General features: G+C 40.0%; 1 protein-coding gene across 1 annotated transcript in view; it reads right to left on the reverse strand.

The window, feature by feature from the left end:
* The window catches only part of LOC149284436 (tRNA-splicing endonuclease subunit Sen15-like), a 36,865-nt gene extending 18,159 nt beyond the window's left edge, over window positions 1-18,706 (reverse strand). Inside the window, exons 1-2 of the mRNA XM_089496738.1 lie at window positions 18,569-18,706; window positions 16,976-17,057 (exon numbers count right to left, since the gene is read on the reverse strand). Of these exons, the coding sequence (XP_089352864.1) occupies window positions 16,976-17,057; window positions 18,569-18,706 (220 nt within the window). The remainder of the gene's footprint in view (window positions 1-16,975; window positions 17,058-18,568) is intronic.
* Between the last annotated feature and the right edge of the window lie 310 nt (window positions 18,707-19,016).

Here is a 19,016-nt window from a genome sequence, read left to right on the forward strand (position 1 = left end):
GATCTACCGTGCTAAACAAATCTCATTCATGAAAATATGCACCATAAAATGCATGTGTAATTGCAACAGCGTATTGATTTGTTTCACAAATGTCAACACCACCAAAATTGGCACAAAGTTATTAAATAATTTATAATTTTCACTTCATTCACAAATGAAATGAGTAAGTCTTGATTTGGACTATTTCTTAAACATTTCCAGCACAAGTGATCTATATGCGATTGGAAGAGTTGTCAGCTTGCACCTCTCATTTTCCTTAAAATCGCTCGACAGACTGAGTGTAAGCTTCGGTCCTTGGGAGGATGTCGTTTTACTGGTGATGGACGGTGAAACTCCTGCATTTAAATTGCCGTATGCCAGTCATTCTTCTGAGTGTATTATGAAGCACATTACGCACTCCCTTTCAACAATGGGAATCAAGATTGTTCTCTCACGGCGTTCTATGTAAAAGTAGCGACAGTCTGATCCCTGTTTTAGCGCAAACACGCATGGTTCATCAATTCTATCACCATGGTTCCTGTTGTTGATAATTACAGCATCTTCCTCTTCTGATGAAGGGGTTTATCACATCTTAAAGTTTTTTGGTTTTTTTTCTTCTTTGCACTTTTTATGACTATATGCACTTAGATATTAATACCATATTTAAATCTTATTAAATTTATGTAGAAGACATATAACACTACACAATCTAATATAACCTTTTTTTTCTTCCTTTTGATAAACACGACTTCACAAATTTGTATTATTCACGTTGATACATATAATATATTAAGGTCTTGGAGAAGACTTATAATGTTACACAATATAATATAACTTTATAACTTTTATTCTTTATCTATTTATCTTTAATTCACTAGATACTTAATTCACAACATAATATAACTCTATATTCCCTTCTTTAGCTATTTATTCACTCTATTTTCTTTTTTTTTTTTTCTCATCTCTTCTTTTTTATAATAAAACATTTGGAGGAGAAAAATTTAATTTAAAAATTGTTGAAGATACATACCATCACACAATACAATACAACATTTATTTTTATTTTTTAGATTTGGCAAACATGATCTTATCAATTCAATATATTACTTTTGCTAATATTTATAATATATTGGAATCTAGGAGAAGATATACATCATTATATAATACAACACTATAATTCCTATATCCTCTTTTTTTTTCTTCCCCTTCAATTTTCTCTTATGATTAATATTCTTAATGAATGAATTAATGATTTTGAGCTGTATACTAATATATAACGTAAGTTATTAAAGATCATTTCTTTATTATTTGTGATATAAAACCTCAACGTAAATATATAAGCTTCTATTATACTTTCTCTTGTCCCTTAAATTATCTTAATCCCCCTTTTTCTTGAGGGATTAGATAGAGGGACAAGTTTAGGATTATTATGCAATAGTTTTTAGAAAATTATTATAGCCTACCTCCACGCCGGGAAATTCCTGTAAGTAGTAACAGGATGGATTTTAAGAAGGAGTTTCTTAGAATTGAAATCTATATGTTTGTATGTATTTTAGAAGTATTGAGAATTAGTATATGGATGTATATATGTAGAATGGTTTTAGAAATAAGAAAATGGTATCGTTTAGTTTCATAGAGAATATACAAAAATGGGTACTTCCTTAAGATTAGTTACTATGATGTGCAAGGCCTAAACTCACCCTTAAAAAGAAACTATCTGAAAGATATGCTCTGTCAAGAAAAAGTGGACGTTGCTTTAATTCAAGAAACTCACTGGATAACTGACCCACATAGAATATGGAGATATAAAAATTTCCCAGAAATATTTTACTCCAATTCACAAGGAACTGCCAAAAAAAGGGGGGTAGCAATTATAATTTGTAATAAAGTAAAATTTGAACTCATTTTACATGAAGATGATCCACAAGGTAGATTTCTAATTTTGATATGTAAAATTAATGATATAACATATACAATAGTAAATATTTACGCACCAAATATTAATCCCTCTAGATATACGAAAAAACTTTACAATAGAGTACAACAGCTGAAAAAAGGTATACTATATATGGGAGGAGATTTCAACTGTATTGTTGACCCAGAAAAAGATAAGAAAATACCCTTTAAATCAATAATAGATTCAAATATAAAAATGGAAGCAAGAAACATGAAAAAATTTCTATAAAATAATTCACTCTTTGACATATGGAGAGTTCTCCATCCTAGAGAACAGGATTTCTCCTTTTTTTCTCAACCACATACCTCTTACTGTATACCTCTTCTTATATACTAACAGAACAGAACAGACAATCTAAATTCTATAATAAAATCTAGTATAGGACAAATAACATGGTCTGATCATGCTCCAGTATTTATTGAATTTAGGAATAATCAGGATTACAGAATCAATAGAAAATGGAGATTAGATGAATTTATACTAAATAGGGAAGAGATTGTGGAAGATCTACATAAACAAGCCGACATGTTTATGGAGAAGAGTAATAATGGAGAAGTCTCAAATTTAACATTATGGAATACATTTAAATGTTTTATGCGGGGATGCTTAATAAAAGCAACCTATAACTTAAAAAAGAAAAAATGGCATTGTTTACCAGATCTATATATTAATTTAGCTATAAAAGAAAGATTAAATAAACAAAATCCCAACACTACAGATACATTAGAATTTAAAATAATAAGAACTGCGATAAACTCGAGATTACAAGAAAGGGTGAATAGAGGACTTCTAAGAATGAAGCAAAATTGGTATTACGGGAATAATCGAGTTGGAAAACAAGAACAAAAAAAAAAGGCTGTTAAAAAAATAGTAGTGGGGAATGACATTTATTTAAATCCACAACAAATAGCTAAATCTTTTGAGGAATATTATAAATCTCTCTATAATTTAACAGGACCCCCTAAATCAAATGAAAAAATAAAAAAACTACCTCCGTTCTCTCAAGCTACCAAAAATAAAGAAAAATTAGAAATTCTGAATGCCCCGATAAGTAAAGAAGAAATAAAAAAAGTAATTGAGAATTTAGAAAAGAAGAAAGCTCCTGGACCAGATGGATATACGGCAATGTTCTATGTAATATTTAAAGAAATTATTGTACCAATTCTATTTAATTCCTTTAATGAAGTGATGAAAGGTTCAAGTTTCCCAAAAGAGATGTTATTAGCATCAATATGTCCTATTTTAAAACCCAATAAAGACCCGAGTAAAGTATCTAGTTATAGACCCATTTCTTTAATAAATATTGATATTAAAATTTATTCAAAGATCTTAGCTGAAAGGCTTAAGGTATATCTTCCAGATATAATTCATATGGATCAGGCGGGCTTCATTATAGGAAGACAACTAACGGACAATACCCGTAAAATATTGAATCTTATAGATACGGTCAATAAAAGTTCAACATATACTGCATTTTTAGCGCTTGACGCTGAGAAAGCTTTTGACCGGGTCGACTGGCAATTTCTATCAGAAGTATTGGAAACTTTTGGCATCTCGGTTGAATTTAAGAAAAATGTATTGGCTTTATATAAAACTCCCTCAGCTCAAATTATATTTATATCAAACAGATTTGAAATAAGTAATGGTACAAGACAAGGTTGTCCCTTAGCCCCTCTGCTCTACGCCTTATCGATTGAGCCCTTAGCTCAATCGATAAGGACTTCAACAGAGATAATGGGAATTAAAATAAAAAATAATGAATATAAAATAACTCTCTTCGCAGATGACATTATTTTAACACTCCCACATCCTGATAGATCATTAAAATATGTACTTGATATTATTAACGAATATGGTAATTTTTCAAATTATAAATTAAACATCAATAAAACTCAGATCATTTCACTTTATCAAACAGAGGCACAAACCAAATTAATGAAGTTATATATAAACGTAGATAGGGGAAATACAACTTTGGATTATTTAGGCATTAAAATAAAATATAATTTCAAAGAAATGATTAGAGAAAACTATCCTCCTTATAAACAAAATGAAAAAAAAACCTCTCCGAATGGAAAGGTCTTGAAATCTCTTGGTTGGGGAGAATCAATGTAGGGCTGAAACAACGAATCGATAAAATCGATAATAATCGATAACGGAAATCGTTGTCAACGATTTCCGTTATCGATTAATCGAGCGATCGATTCGTCGTTGGAGCACTCGGCTCCTTTTACTTACCTCCGCGAGCGTTGCCCCGTTTCTGCAGTCTCCGCCTTCTGCATACGTATGTGACGGATGTGACGCGCATCAAGAGTTTAATAAAGTTGTAGACTTGAAGCTTGAAAGTGGAACGAGTCCGTAGCGGAGGTAAGTATTCTTCATGTCTGTGGGAATGTCTGTGCGAATCGCTCTGTGCGAGTGGCTCTATTCGCACAGAGCGGTTCGCTCTGTGCGAATAGAGCCACTCGCACAGAGCGAACCGCTCTGTGCGAATAGAGCCACTCGCACAGAGCGAATCGCTCTGTGCGAATAGAGCCACTCGCACAGAGCGAACCGCTCTGTGCGACTAGAGCCACTCGCACAGAGCGAACCGCTCTGTGCGAATAGAACCGCTCTGTGCGAGTGGCTCCATTCGCACAGAGCGATTCTGGGGGTGGGGGTCCACGGCGGAGTGGGGGTCCACGGCGGAGTGGGGGTCCACGGCAGGGTGGGGGTGGGGTTTCAGGGGATGCAGGGCAGGGTGAGTGTGGGTGCAGGGCAGAGTGGGGGTGGGGGTGCAGGGCAGAGTGGGGGTGGGGATGCAGGGCAGGGTGTGAGTGGGGGTGGGGATGCAGGGCAGGGTGTGAGTGGGGGGGCAGGGCAGAGTGGGGGGGCAGGAGACTGGGTGCAGGGCAGAGTGGGGGTGGGGATGCAGGGTGTGGGTGCAGGGCAGAGTGGGAGACTGGGTGCAGGGCAGAGTGGGGGTGGGGATGCAGGGTGTGAGTGTGGGTGCAGGGCAGAGTGGGTGCAGGGTGTGAGTGTGGGGGCAGGGCGTGAGTGTGGGGGCAGGGCAGAATGTGGGGGCAGGGCAGAGTTGGAGACTGGGTGCAGGGGCACAGTGCAAAGTGCTGGGTGCGAAGTGCCAGGGCTGGGGAAAAGTGCTGGGTGCAAAGTTCTGAGTGCTGGGTGCAACGTGCTGGGTGCAACGTGCTGGGTGCAACGTGCTGGGTGCAACGTGCTGGGTGCAACGTGCTGGGTGCAAAGTGCCAGGGCTGGGGCAAAAGTGCTGGGTGCAGAGTGCTGGGTGCAGAGTGCTGGGTGCAAAGTGCCAGGGCTGGGGCAAAAGTGCTGGGTGCAAAGTGCTGGGTGCAAAGTGCCAGGGCTGGGTGCAAAGTGCTGGGTGCAAAGTGCTGATGCTGGGGCAAAGTGTGGGTGCAGGGCAAAGTGCTGGGACCAGAGTGCTTGGACAAAGCACTGGGGCAAGTGCAAATATGGGTGCTGGGAAAACTACACTGCAATAATAATACAACAAACTTATTTTTGTATTCTAGCTGCAAAGAACACTGCACATACATAATAATAAAAATGGCTGAGGGTTCTGGCAAGGCAACCGCTGAAAAAAGTGTGCGACCCAAGTCCTCTAAGGCATGGGAGCATTTTACTTTAAATGCTGCAAAGAAGGTTGTAACCTGTAAAATTTGCAAAATGGAGCTTGTGTGGCACGGAAGCACGACTGTGATGAACGAGCACATGAAAAGGAAACATGTGGGCTTCACGGAGGAAGGTGAAACATCAGGACGGTATGTTAAACCCAAATGATAAATTGAGAAGTAGCTTTTTCTGCATTCTACTACCAATCATAATCTATAAATCTATTGATATATATATTTTTTTTACTTTCAGGAAGAAACAGCGTACCATGACAGATTTTGTGCAGCGAAATCCCCAGTGCACTCCACAGCAAGCAACGCTTATAACAGATTCCATTCTGAAAATGCTGGTCACTGACATGCGGCCGCTATCCATGGTTGAAGACCAAGGATTCAAAAGCATGGTCAGTGTACTAAACCCCGGATATACTCTTCCCTCAAGAACTCATTTCACCAAACTAGTGGAGAGGAAGTACCAAGAGGCATTTCAGAATGTGAAGCATGCCATCAGCACTAATGACTGCAGAATTGCTTTTACAGCAGACATATGGACAAGTGTAGCTACTGAGGCTTACCTTGGCATTACATGCCACTACATAGGGGATGACTGGAAGCTGTCTTCTCTCTGTCTCACTACAATGCCTCTTGAAGACAGACATACAGCCGCAAACATCGCAGAATGGATAGAGGAGGTCGCCGCAAAGTTTGAGATTCCAGATAAAAAAATAATTGCCATTGTACATGACAGTGGTGCAAATATTGTGGCTGCTGTAAAAATCCTAGAGGACAAGCATGGGTGGGCCAGTATTCGCTGCACTGGCCACACATTACAGCTGGTGATCAATGCTTCATTAAAGCACTCTGGAATTCAGAGAGCTGTTAGTGCTGCAAGAGCACTAGTTGAGCATTTTAAAAAAAGTGAGCTAGCCAGCAGTAGGTTGAAGGAGAAGCAGAAGCAGATGGGTACACCAGAGCACAAACTTCTTCAGGATGTAACCACTAGATGGAATAGCACTTATTATATGGTCAACAGACTAATTGAACAAAGGTGGCCCGTAACTGCCACTCTGTCTGACCCATCTGTTACTCAAAGGGGCAAGCATTATTTGGAGTTAAAGCCAGAACAGTGGAATCTTCTTGAAGAACTTTCCACCGCTCTTAAGCCTTTTGAATGTGCCACTGTATTCATGAGTGGCCAAGAATATGTAACTGTATCTTCCATGCCTGCACTTGTGAAGGGGCTGTTAAGGTCGAATGAGGTTGCCGGTTTTGAATCATCCCCGCTGAAGAGCTTCCAAGCCACAGTAAAAGACCAGCTTCAAAGCAGATGGAAGGGGATCCTTTTTGAAAACATCCCAAACACTGTTGTTGTTTCCTCTGCCCTGGATCCACGATTTAGGAGGCTGAAGTTTTTAACACCAGAGCAAATTATAAGTGTACAGGCAAAAGTGCAGACAGAGGCGCTTGCTGTAAGAAGGGAGATGGTGCAGCGGGAAACAACTTCTTTGCCTGTAATGACAGTTGACATACCCTCAACATCTGCTGCTTCTTTACTTGACTCACTCCTTGAGTCTGGGGGCAGCAGTGAAGAGGAGACTAGAGAGGGGAAACTTGAGGAGGAGGATATTCATACTCAAGTCCGAAATGAGGTCCAGGCTTATTTTGCAGAGAGGCCCCTTGCCAAGGAGAGAAACCCTTTGAATTGGTGGAACACCAACCAAGAGAAATATCCTACCTTGGCAAAACTGGCAAAATCCTACTTGTGCATCCCAGGCACCTCCACTCCATCAGAGCGCCTCTTCTCTGCTGCAGGCAACATTGCTTGTAAAAAGAGAGCCAGCCTCAGCCCTGAGCATGTGGACATGTTAACATTTTTGCATTCTAATGCAAAGTTTCTTGAACAGTAATAGTCCACCTCTTTTCAGAATGTTTGGGGTTATTTTGTTTCATAAATATTGTGTTAGGGTTCTTGTACTTTGAAAATATTGTTTTTTATTATATCATAATAAAATAAGAATGTTAATGTAAATTTTAAGTTGTTTTTGAACATCCAGTTCATTAAATTATTTTAAAGAAACGAAAATTTTGCATATTTTTTTTTTATCCGATTAATCGATTAATCGAAAAAATAATCGGCCAACTAATCGATTATTAAAATAATCGTTAGTTGCAGCCCTAAATCAATGTATTAAATGCATACTATATCCCCAAGATATTATATGTTTTGAGAGCAATACCTTTGAGGGTTCCATATTCTATTCTCTCAAATTCAAAGTTTGATTTCATCATATGCCTGGCAAAATAAGACTCCAAGAATCTCTTATAAAAATTTAACTAGAAGCAATCAAACAGGCGGTCTCGCGCTACCAAATATAAAAGAGATCCATGAAACCTGCATGTTAGCCCATACTTTTGCATGGGATAAATCACAGAACGATAATACCGCATGGTTTGAAATAGAAAAAGAGGCAATAAATCCTATTCAACCTTATAATATTATTTGGCTAAATTATGAAAGATCTAAACATGTAAAGTGTGATAATGCTGTGATTAAGGATTCAATAATAACTTTAGAAAAGTGGAAAAAGCATATAAAAATTGATAAAGGCCTCCTCTACTCAACTCCAATCGAGGTATTGACAAATTATATAAGCGATTTAGATTTACGTAATTGGAGAGGATCTAATATAAAATTTATATCTGATATGTATGACGCAGAAACCTTCTTAACTTGGCCTCTTTTCAAAGAGAAATGGAATCTATCGGCCGCAGACATCTTTAATTATATACAAATAAAATATTTTCTGCAATCAGTAGGAGTTACAAGATCCCAGAGAGTGGAGGAATTTCTAAATAAACATCATAAATCACGAATAATTCACAGAATAAAACTATTAAAAGAGTTTTATATTAGATTAATCTTTATCAAATAAAGAAAAATGGGAGAAAGATACAGGAGAAAATTATCAAATGGAGGACTGGTTAAAAGCATATAACCAAATTAGGAAATATAAACACTGTTTAGGTATGCTTGAATTACATTATAAAATTATACACAGATGGTACAGGACACCGGTACAAATAATAAAATATAATAAAAACATATCTAATCGTTGCTGGAGATGTGAAAAGGAAGAGGGAAATATTTACCATATGTGGTGGGAGTGTGAAGAGATAGGAAATATAATAGTTACTCTCTCACGCGTTATTAACGATATATATTTAGATGTAAAATCGACATAACGCCTCAAGTATTCATTTTTCATATGGGACTCTAATTTTAATAATGTACAAAAAAATGTGATTATACAATTATTATTAGCCTGTAAATTAATCATAGCAAGAAATTGGAAAAAACCCAGAATGATATTATATGAAGAGTTATTTGGTCAGATTCAATTTCAATGCAAAATGGAAGAGGGCTATTATATAAGTATATCTAAATATAAGAAATATCTAGATATTTGGTCCCCATGTATGGCCTATGGACATTCTAGGAAAAATAACATAAATTTATAAAAATAAGTATCCCAAAAATTAAACGATTATAAACGATACCAATATTATTTATTTGAGACGAATGTTAGTAAATGCTATATGAAAAATATTAATAGATGTTAACTTAGTAAATTTAATTTGTTGAAAATACAATTTTTCTAGTCAGTAATATTATATAACTGAAATAAGGAATCATTATTAACATAATGTACTAAGTTATGTTTTATATATTGTATGGATTATTTATATGTATTTATGTAATTCTGTATGTATTTATAAAATGTAATTAAAAAAAAAATAAAATAGCCGTATGCCAGTCATTCATCTGAGTGTATTATGGAGCACATTGCGCACTCCCTTTCAACAATGGGAATCAAGATTGTTCTCTCACGGCGTTCTATGTAAAAGTAGCGACAGTCTGATCCCTGTTTTAGCGCAAACACGCATGGTTCATCAATTCTATCACCATGGCTCCTGTTGTTAATTACAGCATCTTCCTCTTCTGATGAAGGGGTTTATCACATCTTAAAGTCCTCTCACAATTGTATTTCCAACATACAATCTTCCCTATCACGGTTGCAGAAGACTTTACTGTCAGGTTATTGACCACGTTTGTTGGCATCTCCAGGATGAAAAAATAAACAAGTTCTAAAATATTACATAAACTGAGGCTGCCATTTTTTTATTTCTTCCATTTAAACGCATTACCACTTCCCACTGAATGTGTAGTTTATTATCCTTTTCCGGATCCAGACACACGTGGTGGGAGCGGACAAAAAAATCAGCGGGAGCGGGATTAAAAAAAGCAGTCCCGCGCAGGTGGTAGAGTGAGAAAGCCTTTAGAGAACACGCTGAAGCGGCATCTGAAATGTAATGTAATTAGGGCTGCAACTAATTATTTTAATAATCGATTAGTTGGCCGATTATTTTTTCTATTAATCGGATAAAAAAAATGCAATTTTTTTTAAAATTTAAAATAATGTAATAAAAAACGTACAATTTACACTTTCATCTCTTTATTGCAATGGCATTTCTCGATTCACCTTCTTATTTTACTGACATAATAATAAAAGCTACAAGAACCCAAACACAGTGTTTCTCAAACTAGGTTTTAATAAAGTTATTAGTAAATATTAATTCATATGTTAACTATTTTTCAGATTTAATATATATTAAATTTATTATATTTTCTTTTATTTACCAAACTGCCAGTTATGCACATCTGCCCCCCCAGCTTGCCACTCTGCCCCCAGATATGCCTTATACCTCCTATATACCAGAGATTCCACTGTGCCCCCGATATGCCTTATACTCCTTATATGCCAGTGATATGCAACTGAGCCCCCTGATATACCTTTTACCCCCAGATATGTCCAATATCGATATGCCTTATACCCCCTATATGCCACTCCGCTCCCATAAATGCCCTGCACCACCCTGAAATTCATTATACTCCCTGATTCACCACTCTGCCTCCCCCAGATATGCCACTCTGAAATTCATTATACCTCCCATACACCACTCTACCTCCCCCTATACACCACTCTACCTCCCCCAGATATGCCACTTTGCCTCCCTGAAATTCATTACACCCCCATACACCACTCTGCCTCCTCCCCCCTCCCCATACACCACTCTGCCTCCTCCCCCTCCACCACTCTGCCTCCTGTCAGCAACGGAGGTTCACAAGACACCAGGGAGCCGGGTAGAGAGGCAGAGTCCCCTGCAGTGTTGCGGGGGATCTGGATTCAAGTGTTATAATCTGATCTCTGTTTGAGGTCAGATTATATAAGGAGAGGAGTTTTTCAGAGCATTTGCTCTAAAAAAAACCTTTTTATAATCGATAAAAATCGATTCGACTAATAGATAATGAAAATCGTTGTCAACGATTTTAATTATCGATTATCGATTAGTTGTTTCAGCCCTTAATGTAATATATTCAAATGTTTGTGTGTATTATCTTTAAAAAGGTACTTGAAGGGCAGTTTTTGTTCCTTAAACATCAGTAAAGCAAACAGTGAAAGTGACTTCCAGATCTGCATTTTCAGACATATTACTGATGACATGTGCAAACCCAGAAAGGCATGTAGAGATCAAGAATGTTAACGCATGATTAGGAAATAAATACACGGAGGGGCTTCTAGCATTATTATATTGGTAACACTATGGGAAGAATAGGCTAACATTTGTGATCAAAATACCCTCTGACCCAACTAAAGCTATATTTCATTCTGTGAGGTTTTGTTGTCATATAAAACTCAGAAAGTCAACACTAGGCAACTATCTAACTTTGCACATCGGTTGATATTAGCACCTGGTTACTTTGTCTCACCAATGGATGCTAGAATTATTCAGATAAAGAAAATACTGGTAGGGCAAGATATTACGTGATTAATTATTGCTGGCTTAGAAAAATAAGTGTAACGTGTATGATTAGTCCAATTTTAAAGCTGCTGTTCCACCTAGAGGGGCTTTTAAGACAACCCTTGCTGCGATGCCAGAGATTGGGAGCCAGAGCAGGGCAGACAAAGGATTAATATGGCCTTGTTTAAATTTTTTCAAAAAAGAATATGTTTATTTACCATGTATTCCATAGTAGTACACAATAATATAAGGGAAATACTTCCAAAAAAAGTCTATGTGGAACAGCACCTCAAAAAGTTTTATACTCAGCAGCGCAGGTGTTTGAAAACAGGTGACAACATAATGCAAATTCCTCCATATCTCTTTCTTTTGGAAAACCAAATGATGTAATCTATTTAATGTTAAATCATATAAAGTTATATATTGCTTTCTACCTGGCAACATTTACCTAGGAGATGTTTTAGAACATTGTTTGGTAAGTATGGTGCCACACGTTGCTAAACCACAGAGTGCTTTAATGTAAATCCACAATGGGGACCATCTGATTCCAATAAAGCAATCAGCAGGTGATGTATGAAAATATAGAAAACGGAAATTTTTTACTTACCGTAAATTCCTTTTTCCTTAATACAGTGGCAGTACAAGTGGGTAGTATTCTCTCTCGGGACAAGTAGAACCTAAAGGTAATTAAATGGTTAACACATCCGAAGCCCCTCCTCCTTACCCATAAAACCCGGCACCTCTTCACAGATGGCAGTTAGTAACAAGAACACACAGAAAAGGATGCAAAAATAAAGTTTATTCTCAACGAAGGGAGGGAAATCTATACTGCCACCGTATTAAGGAAAAAGGAATTTACGGTAAGTAAAAAATGTCAGTTTTTCCTGTCATACAGTGGCAGTACAAGTGGGATGTAACAAGATCCCGGAGAAGGGGGGGGAGTGCCTAGGAGACAACAGCTTGGAGCACCTTACGCCCGAAATCCGCCGCAGAGGAGGAGAAGACGTCTAGTCGGTAATGTTGTATAAAGGTATTGAACGAGGACCAGGAAGCCGCCTTGCAGATTTCTTCAGGAGAAGCTGAAGCCTTTTCAGCCCATGAAACAGACATGGCTCTAGTGGAGTGAGCCCTGACGGGACATTGAAGCAACTTGTCCTTGGCCTGGTAGGCCATACGAATGGTATCAACAAGCCATCGAGAAATGGTAGCCTTTGAAGCCGCCTTACCAGCAGAAAGACCAAAAAAGTTGACAAACAGGTGGTCGGTGGTACGGAAGGTACATGTATATGTCCAAAGCCCTTTTAACATCCAAGGAGTGCCATTTACATTCTTCCGGGGAGGAAGGAGATGGAAAAAAATGAGGGAAGCACCAAGGGCTGATTGATACTTGACCTGGAGATGACCTTCGGAAGAAACGAGGGTTTTAAATGCAGCACAACCTTGTCCTGATGGAAAACAGTGAAATCTCCCGAAGAAGAGAGGGCTTGAAGCTCCCCCACTCTCTTGGCTGAAGTAATTGCTACCAAAAAAATCGTCTTGATGGAAAGGATCTTCAAGGAAACTTCCTCCAATGGTTCGAAAGGAGCCGAACAAAGAGCTTGCAGGACGAGAATAAGGTCCCAGGTAGGAAAAGGAGATCTTGACGGGGGACGAATGGTAGCAGCCTTAAAGAAACGTCTTACCAGAAGGTGAGAGGCCAGGTCGGAAAGAAAAAAATTATTAAGCGCCGAGATCTGACCCTTTAGGGTACAAACACTGAGACCTGAATCCAACCCGTCTTGCAAAAACTGAAGAATAGAGCTGATATTCTGAGGGAAGATATTCAAACCTCTAGCAGAGCACCACAGAAGGAATTTTTTCCAAATTCGAAAATATATCCTGGATGTAGAGCGTCTTACAGAATTCAACAGAAGGTCAGAAAGGTCTCCGTCAACACCTTGGTTCCGCAGAATCATCCTTGCAACAGCCAGGCCGTCAACTGAAACATCCGAAGGAGGTCTGGATGAAGCTCCCTGTTGTCCAACAAAGGCTCCGAAGTCGGAAGTTCCCAGGATGCCAAGGTAAGCTGCTTGAGAAGGGCAAACCAACTTCGACTTGGCCAGTAAGGTATGATGGCCAAGACCCTGGCTCTGTCCGAACAAATCTTTTGGAGAATTCGAGGAATCAAGGCTACAGGAGGAAATATGTAGGCCAAACGGAAATTCCATTGAATTGAAAGGCCGTCCAGAACATGAGGAGAGTCCAGCCTGTTGAGGGACGCAAAAACCGGCACTTTCCTGTTTCTTTTGGTAGCCATCAAGTCTATCTCTGGGAGGCCAAATGTTGCCACCAGGATGGAGAAGGTCTGCGTGGTCAGGGACCACTCTGCCTGAGACCACCTTGCCTGGCTGAGGTCATCCGCAATAAGATTGTAGCAGCCTCTGATGTGGGTTGCTGAGATATCCTGCAGATGTTGTTGGGACCACCTCATTAACGCAGAGCATAGAATCTGAAGATTTCGTGTTCGTGTTCCTCCTTGCTTGTTTATGTAAGCAACTGTCGTCGTGTTGTCTGACTGAATTCTTACAGAATGACCCTCTATCTGGGGCCTGAAAGCCATGAGGATTCTCTGTAATTTGAAGACTGATGAGACTCATCTGGAGACCAAATTCCCTGTGTGAAGAGGCAACCTAAATGCGCCCCCCAGCCGATTCTTGAGGCATCCGTGGTTAGAGTCTTCCAATGTCGGGGTTGGAACGAGAGACCCCTGGAAAGATGGGTTGACTTCTTCCACCAATTCAGATGAGATAGGACTTGGCGTGATATTGTGAAGTTTGAGTCTAGGTCTTCTTCCCTTCTTGACCAATTCAAAAGGATCCGCCATTGTAAGGGACGCAGTTGAGACTTTGCCCAACGGACCGCAGGGATGGACGCTGCGAGAATACCCAGGACACTCATAGCACTTCTGAAAGAGCAGGTAGGATTCCTTTGAAGAAAAGAAATTTCCCGTCTTATCTTCCTGATCTTTGATTGCGGGAGAAAGATGCACCGGGAAACTGAGTCCACTATCAACCCCAGGAATTGGATCCTGGTGGAGGGAAGGAGATTGGATTTCTCCTTGTTGATGATCCAGCCATGTCTTTCTAGAAAACGAATCGTGGTGTCCAAGTCTGCCAGCAGTTTTCGTGTAGATTCGGCCTTGGTGAGCCAGTCGTCCAAATACGGTACGATAGCGACACCCCGTAGTCTTAGGCTTGACGTCAATGGGCACAGGATCTTGGTAAAAACCCTTGGAGCCGATGACAGACCGAATGGGAGGGCTTTGAACTGAAAGTGATGAATCCTCTTGTTTACCCGACAGAGAACCTGAGGAACTTTCTGGATGCTTCGGCTATAGGCACATGAAGATAGGCGTCTTTTAAATCCAGTGTAACCTCTCTGCAGAATCTGTGTGACAGAAGTGAGGTTTTCCATGCGGAAACGTTGATAGCGGATACAACTGTTGACCCTCTTCAGATCCAAAACCGGACGGAAGGAGCCGTCCGGCTTTGGAACCAGAAAGAGACGAGAGTAGACACCCTGGAATCTGTGATGAACTGGGACCTTCTCTATGACTCCTTTCTGTAGCAGTGTGAGGCATGCTGAATATAGGGCTACATTTTTGTTTTCCGAAGGATATGAGGAAATGAGGAACTGGCTCAAAGGAGGTTGAAAAAAAACTTGATTCTGTATCCCTCCGAAATGATCTTCCGAATCCAAATATTTTGAGTAGTCTGCTCCCAGGTGTCTCTGAACCATTGGAATCTTCCTTCTACTTTGTCAGAACTTCCTCTTTTCTTGCTTCTTAGGACGTTCTTGGAATTTCCTGTCTCCGTAGAGACTACGAAAATTTTGTGATCGGGAAGACTGGAAAGGTCTGGCATTTCTATAAGGGTATTTACGATTCCACTTGATCCTTCTATCCTGAGGGAGAGCTCTTTTGGTGTCCGACATCTGTCTGATCAGGTCTTCTAGCGGAGCTCCAAATAGTTTCTTTCAAAAGGTAAATCACATAAAGAGGCCTTGGATGCCGAATCCGCTGTCCAGGATCTTAACCACAGGGCTCTCCGTGCCACCGAGGATAATCCCATAGTCTTGGCTGACAATTTAAGAGATTCGTGAGATGAATCCAACAAAAAACTATTGGAGAGTTTTAACCTGTTAAGGAGTCTGGAAATCTCAGAATCTGAGTCATCGGAGAGACATTCTCCCAAGGTGTGAATCCATATATTCTGGGCTCTAGCCACCGCTGAGCTGGCCACCGCTGCCTTGCACTGCGAACCTGCAGCCTGAAATATGCGCCTGCAAGAAGTCTCTGCCCTTCTATCCATGGGGTCTTTAAGACCTGACACTCCTCCAATTGGAATGGTTGTCTTTTTGGAAAGCTGTGCAATTTGGAAATCCACTTTAGGGGGATCATCCCATGTGTCTTCCCCTTGAAGTTTGAACAGCTGTCTGAACTGTTTCGAAATAAAGGCTCTTTTACCTGGGTGCTTCCATTCCCTCTTCATAAATTCTGTTAATTTCGGTAAAACAGGAAAACCTTTAACCTTTTCCGAATCCTCTTCCAGCAACATACGTGTTACCTCCTTAGAAAACTTACGAAGCTCCTGAGTTGGGAAAAAAACCTCATCTTCTGAACTATCACTTGTAGTAGAAAGAGATGAGTGAGAGATTTCACCGGAGGAAAGTTCTGACCTAGATGATGATCTGGACCTCTTGTGAACTTTCCTTTCCCTTGGGAATGAGCAGCAGAAACTTGAAAAACCCTAAACTCCTCTGAACCGTGTGGGGGGGCTGGTGACACGGTTATCCTGTACTGGCAAATGCTCCTGCAGTCAGACAGGAAAAAGCGCCTTTTTAAAGCATTAAAAAAAGCCGCCCTCCGGAAGATCCGATATGCGCATGCTCAGTAGCGCGATCGGATCTTCGGTGGAACGCAACGACACCCAGGTGTGCGTTCCACCACAATGCGCATGCTCCCGCATCCTATCCACAAAAGGATGCACAACAGACCTCTTCCGTAACGCGAACCGCTACGGAAGGAAAAGCCTCTCTCTGCTCACCACCCGGGGAGCAATCGGAGGAAGAGGAACCCCCAGGCAGCAACCCGTGCGCCTCACCAGCGAAGTCCGTCCGAAACCGAGGATCTACTGTCCGTCCCTTAAAGGGACAAGAAAAAAACTGCCATCTGTGGAGAGGTGCCGGGTTTTATGGGTAAGGAGGAGGTGCTTCGGATGTGTTAACCATTTAATTACCTTTAGGTTCTACTTGTCCCGAGAAAGACTACTACCCACTTGTACTGCCGCTGTATGACAGGAAAAAGTTCCATATCGGCTGATCCATTAGCTTTAATCATATGAATAAGAAAATTACACACACCTTATTTCACAACTACACCACATTGCTTGCTTTGCTACAAAGAAGAGTATGACATGTGGCTGATATAGATTGAAATACAGCAGAACACACATATACCTACATTCAAATTCAATAGTCAAAATGTGAATTTAGTTATGTTTAAAATTACCTTCTAGGAGATCCATGTATACCAGAAAGGCTGCATATACTTGTACACTATCCGCTACATCCAATGACATCATTTCCCTAAACTGGGAGAAGAAAATGCATCAACATTAATAAATGATAGATTCGGTGAAATACCAGACACACATGTGAAAATAATAACTGGTAATCCTGCAGACTTTTTCGTCCCCTTGGGAACTCTAGATCCAGCAGGAACTGGCTGGGGTGAGTACACGGCACATGTGCACTACTATCAAAGAGATGTTTTCAGCTAAATGCATCTCCTGCCAGCCAGTGCCGAGTATCTGCGCATGGGTGCCGGTAAGCAAAGAACGTGGTTGGCCAAACACATCCCCAACAAGCCAAGGAGCAAAGAATGGGGACTCTGATGAAACCCTTCATCCAACAGCACTGGGAAAAAAAACATTAATGAAAATGTGACACACAGCTGTGTAAATAATGGCTGGAGTATGCCTTTAAATAGAGATATATCATAACAACACACACGATATATATTAACTGTATATGCATATCATCAATACTTAATACTTTAGGCAGGAGCCGAGGCAGCTTTTGGATATGAAGAATAGATATTTTTGATGGAGCTAACGTTGATGTGGAAACGTCACTTCTTGGAATACCACATTTCATATTAACCCTTTGTAAAACATATAGTCACCCATGAGTGGTGTGATCAATGGCTTATGCTCAGTAAATAAGTTTAGAAGTAAGGGTGTGTGGGATATATCCTTAACTCCCTACAGAAGGCCAGTCTACCACAACCACCATGAATTGCTAGGGCTCCGTGGCCAATATAGCCCATGGCTCATTCTAACACACAAAGGGAGCTGCAGGACAAGAAAGCCGCCCAATATGATGAGCATTGCAGTGACAGACGGAATTACTAAGTGTTCCATAAGCCTCTTAATTACCTTTTTACACCCCAACAAAAATTCAATGAAACCCCCAAACTATCTTGATTTAACGGTTGCTTAATATGATTTGGGGGGGTTTTCAGCATACTGCACAGGGCAACACAATGGGTTAGTAACTCAGACTCTTGACAGGTAGTAACTTTAGATTTGCCTCCAGATGCACCTGATGAGAGGGGAGCAGTAGTAAAGGAAATAAAAATACAGATATTTGACTTCTAACGCCTGTGCAGGTATACATATGATTTATGAGCATCCCTTTAAGGTTGCTAAAGAACAAATCAAGATGACTACATTGCTGTAGCTGTCATGTTTTCTTTTTCATTTAAATGCATATGGTGCAAAGACTGTGTCCTGTCTCCATAGCAACCAGAAGAACGGGCCTGCTGATTGAAGCATTGATCGCTCTGGCGACCGCCTCCCGAATGGGTTAAACAGGAGAACATGCTGATCTGATCCTGGTTGAATGGCGTCGTCTTGTCATGATATCTGCGCATCAGCAATAATATAATATGCACCCAAAAGCGAAAAGCACTTAATTAACTATTTAATTAGTCTGTTTTCTGAAACGAGGAACTTTTCAGCATATTGCGGATAACGACTTGTGACTGACATCACTAAATCTCACTCCGGGGTAATAAAAACAAAACCCCTCAGCTTCTCACCCTCGGGTGTTCCAGTATCCATGGCTCTTCCTCGTCCGGGGCACTGGTGCTCAAACTCGAAGAGGTGCCTCCATGTGCTGCGTCCATGACAACCAACGAACGAACGGTGCAACAGTCAAAGCGTTCCCCCGGAAACATAACGTAAAACATATGGTTCCCGGTATCAGTGGTTTATGATAATTAACTCAGTTTTATTATAAGAATGTATTACTAAAATGGCTTGACTAGAAATACTAGTCACCAATACTAGTTTTGTATATTGGTTTATGTGTTGTTCAATTACACTCTAGTTATGAATTTCTAGCATACATTAAAGCCGTTTTAAAATCTATTCAGCAGATTGGAGAATCATTAACCTAGTCACTAGTGTATAGGCGGTCGGGTGCATGAATTGAATATAACTATATGGATGTATTTGTCCAGGACTAACTAAAGGTTGTTTCTTATA

The sequence above is a fragment of the Sceloporus occidentalis genome, unplaced genomic scaffold (assembly GCF_023333645.1).
Source record: "Sceloporus occidentalis isolate IW3139 unplaced genomic scaffold, rSceOcc1.0.p SCAF_93, whole genome shotgun sequence".
NCBI classification, from domain to species: Eukaryota; Metazoa; Chordata; class Lepidosauria; order Squamata; family Phrynosomatidae; genus Sceloporus; species Sceloporus occidentalis.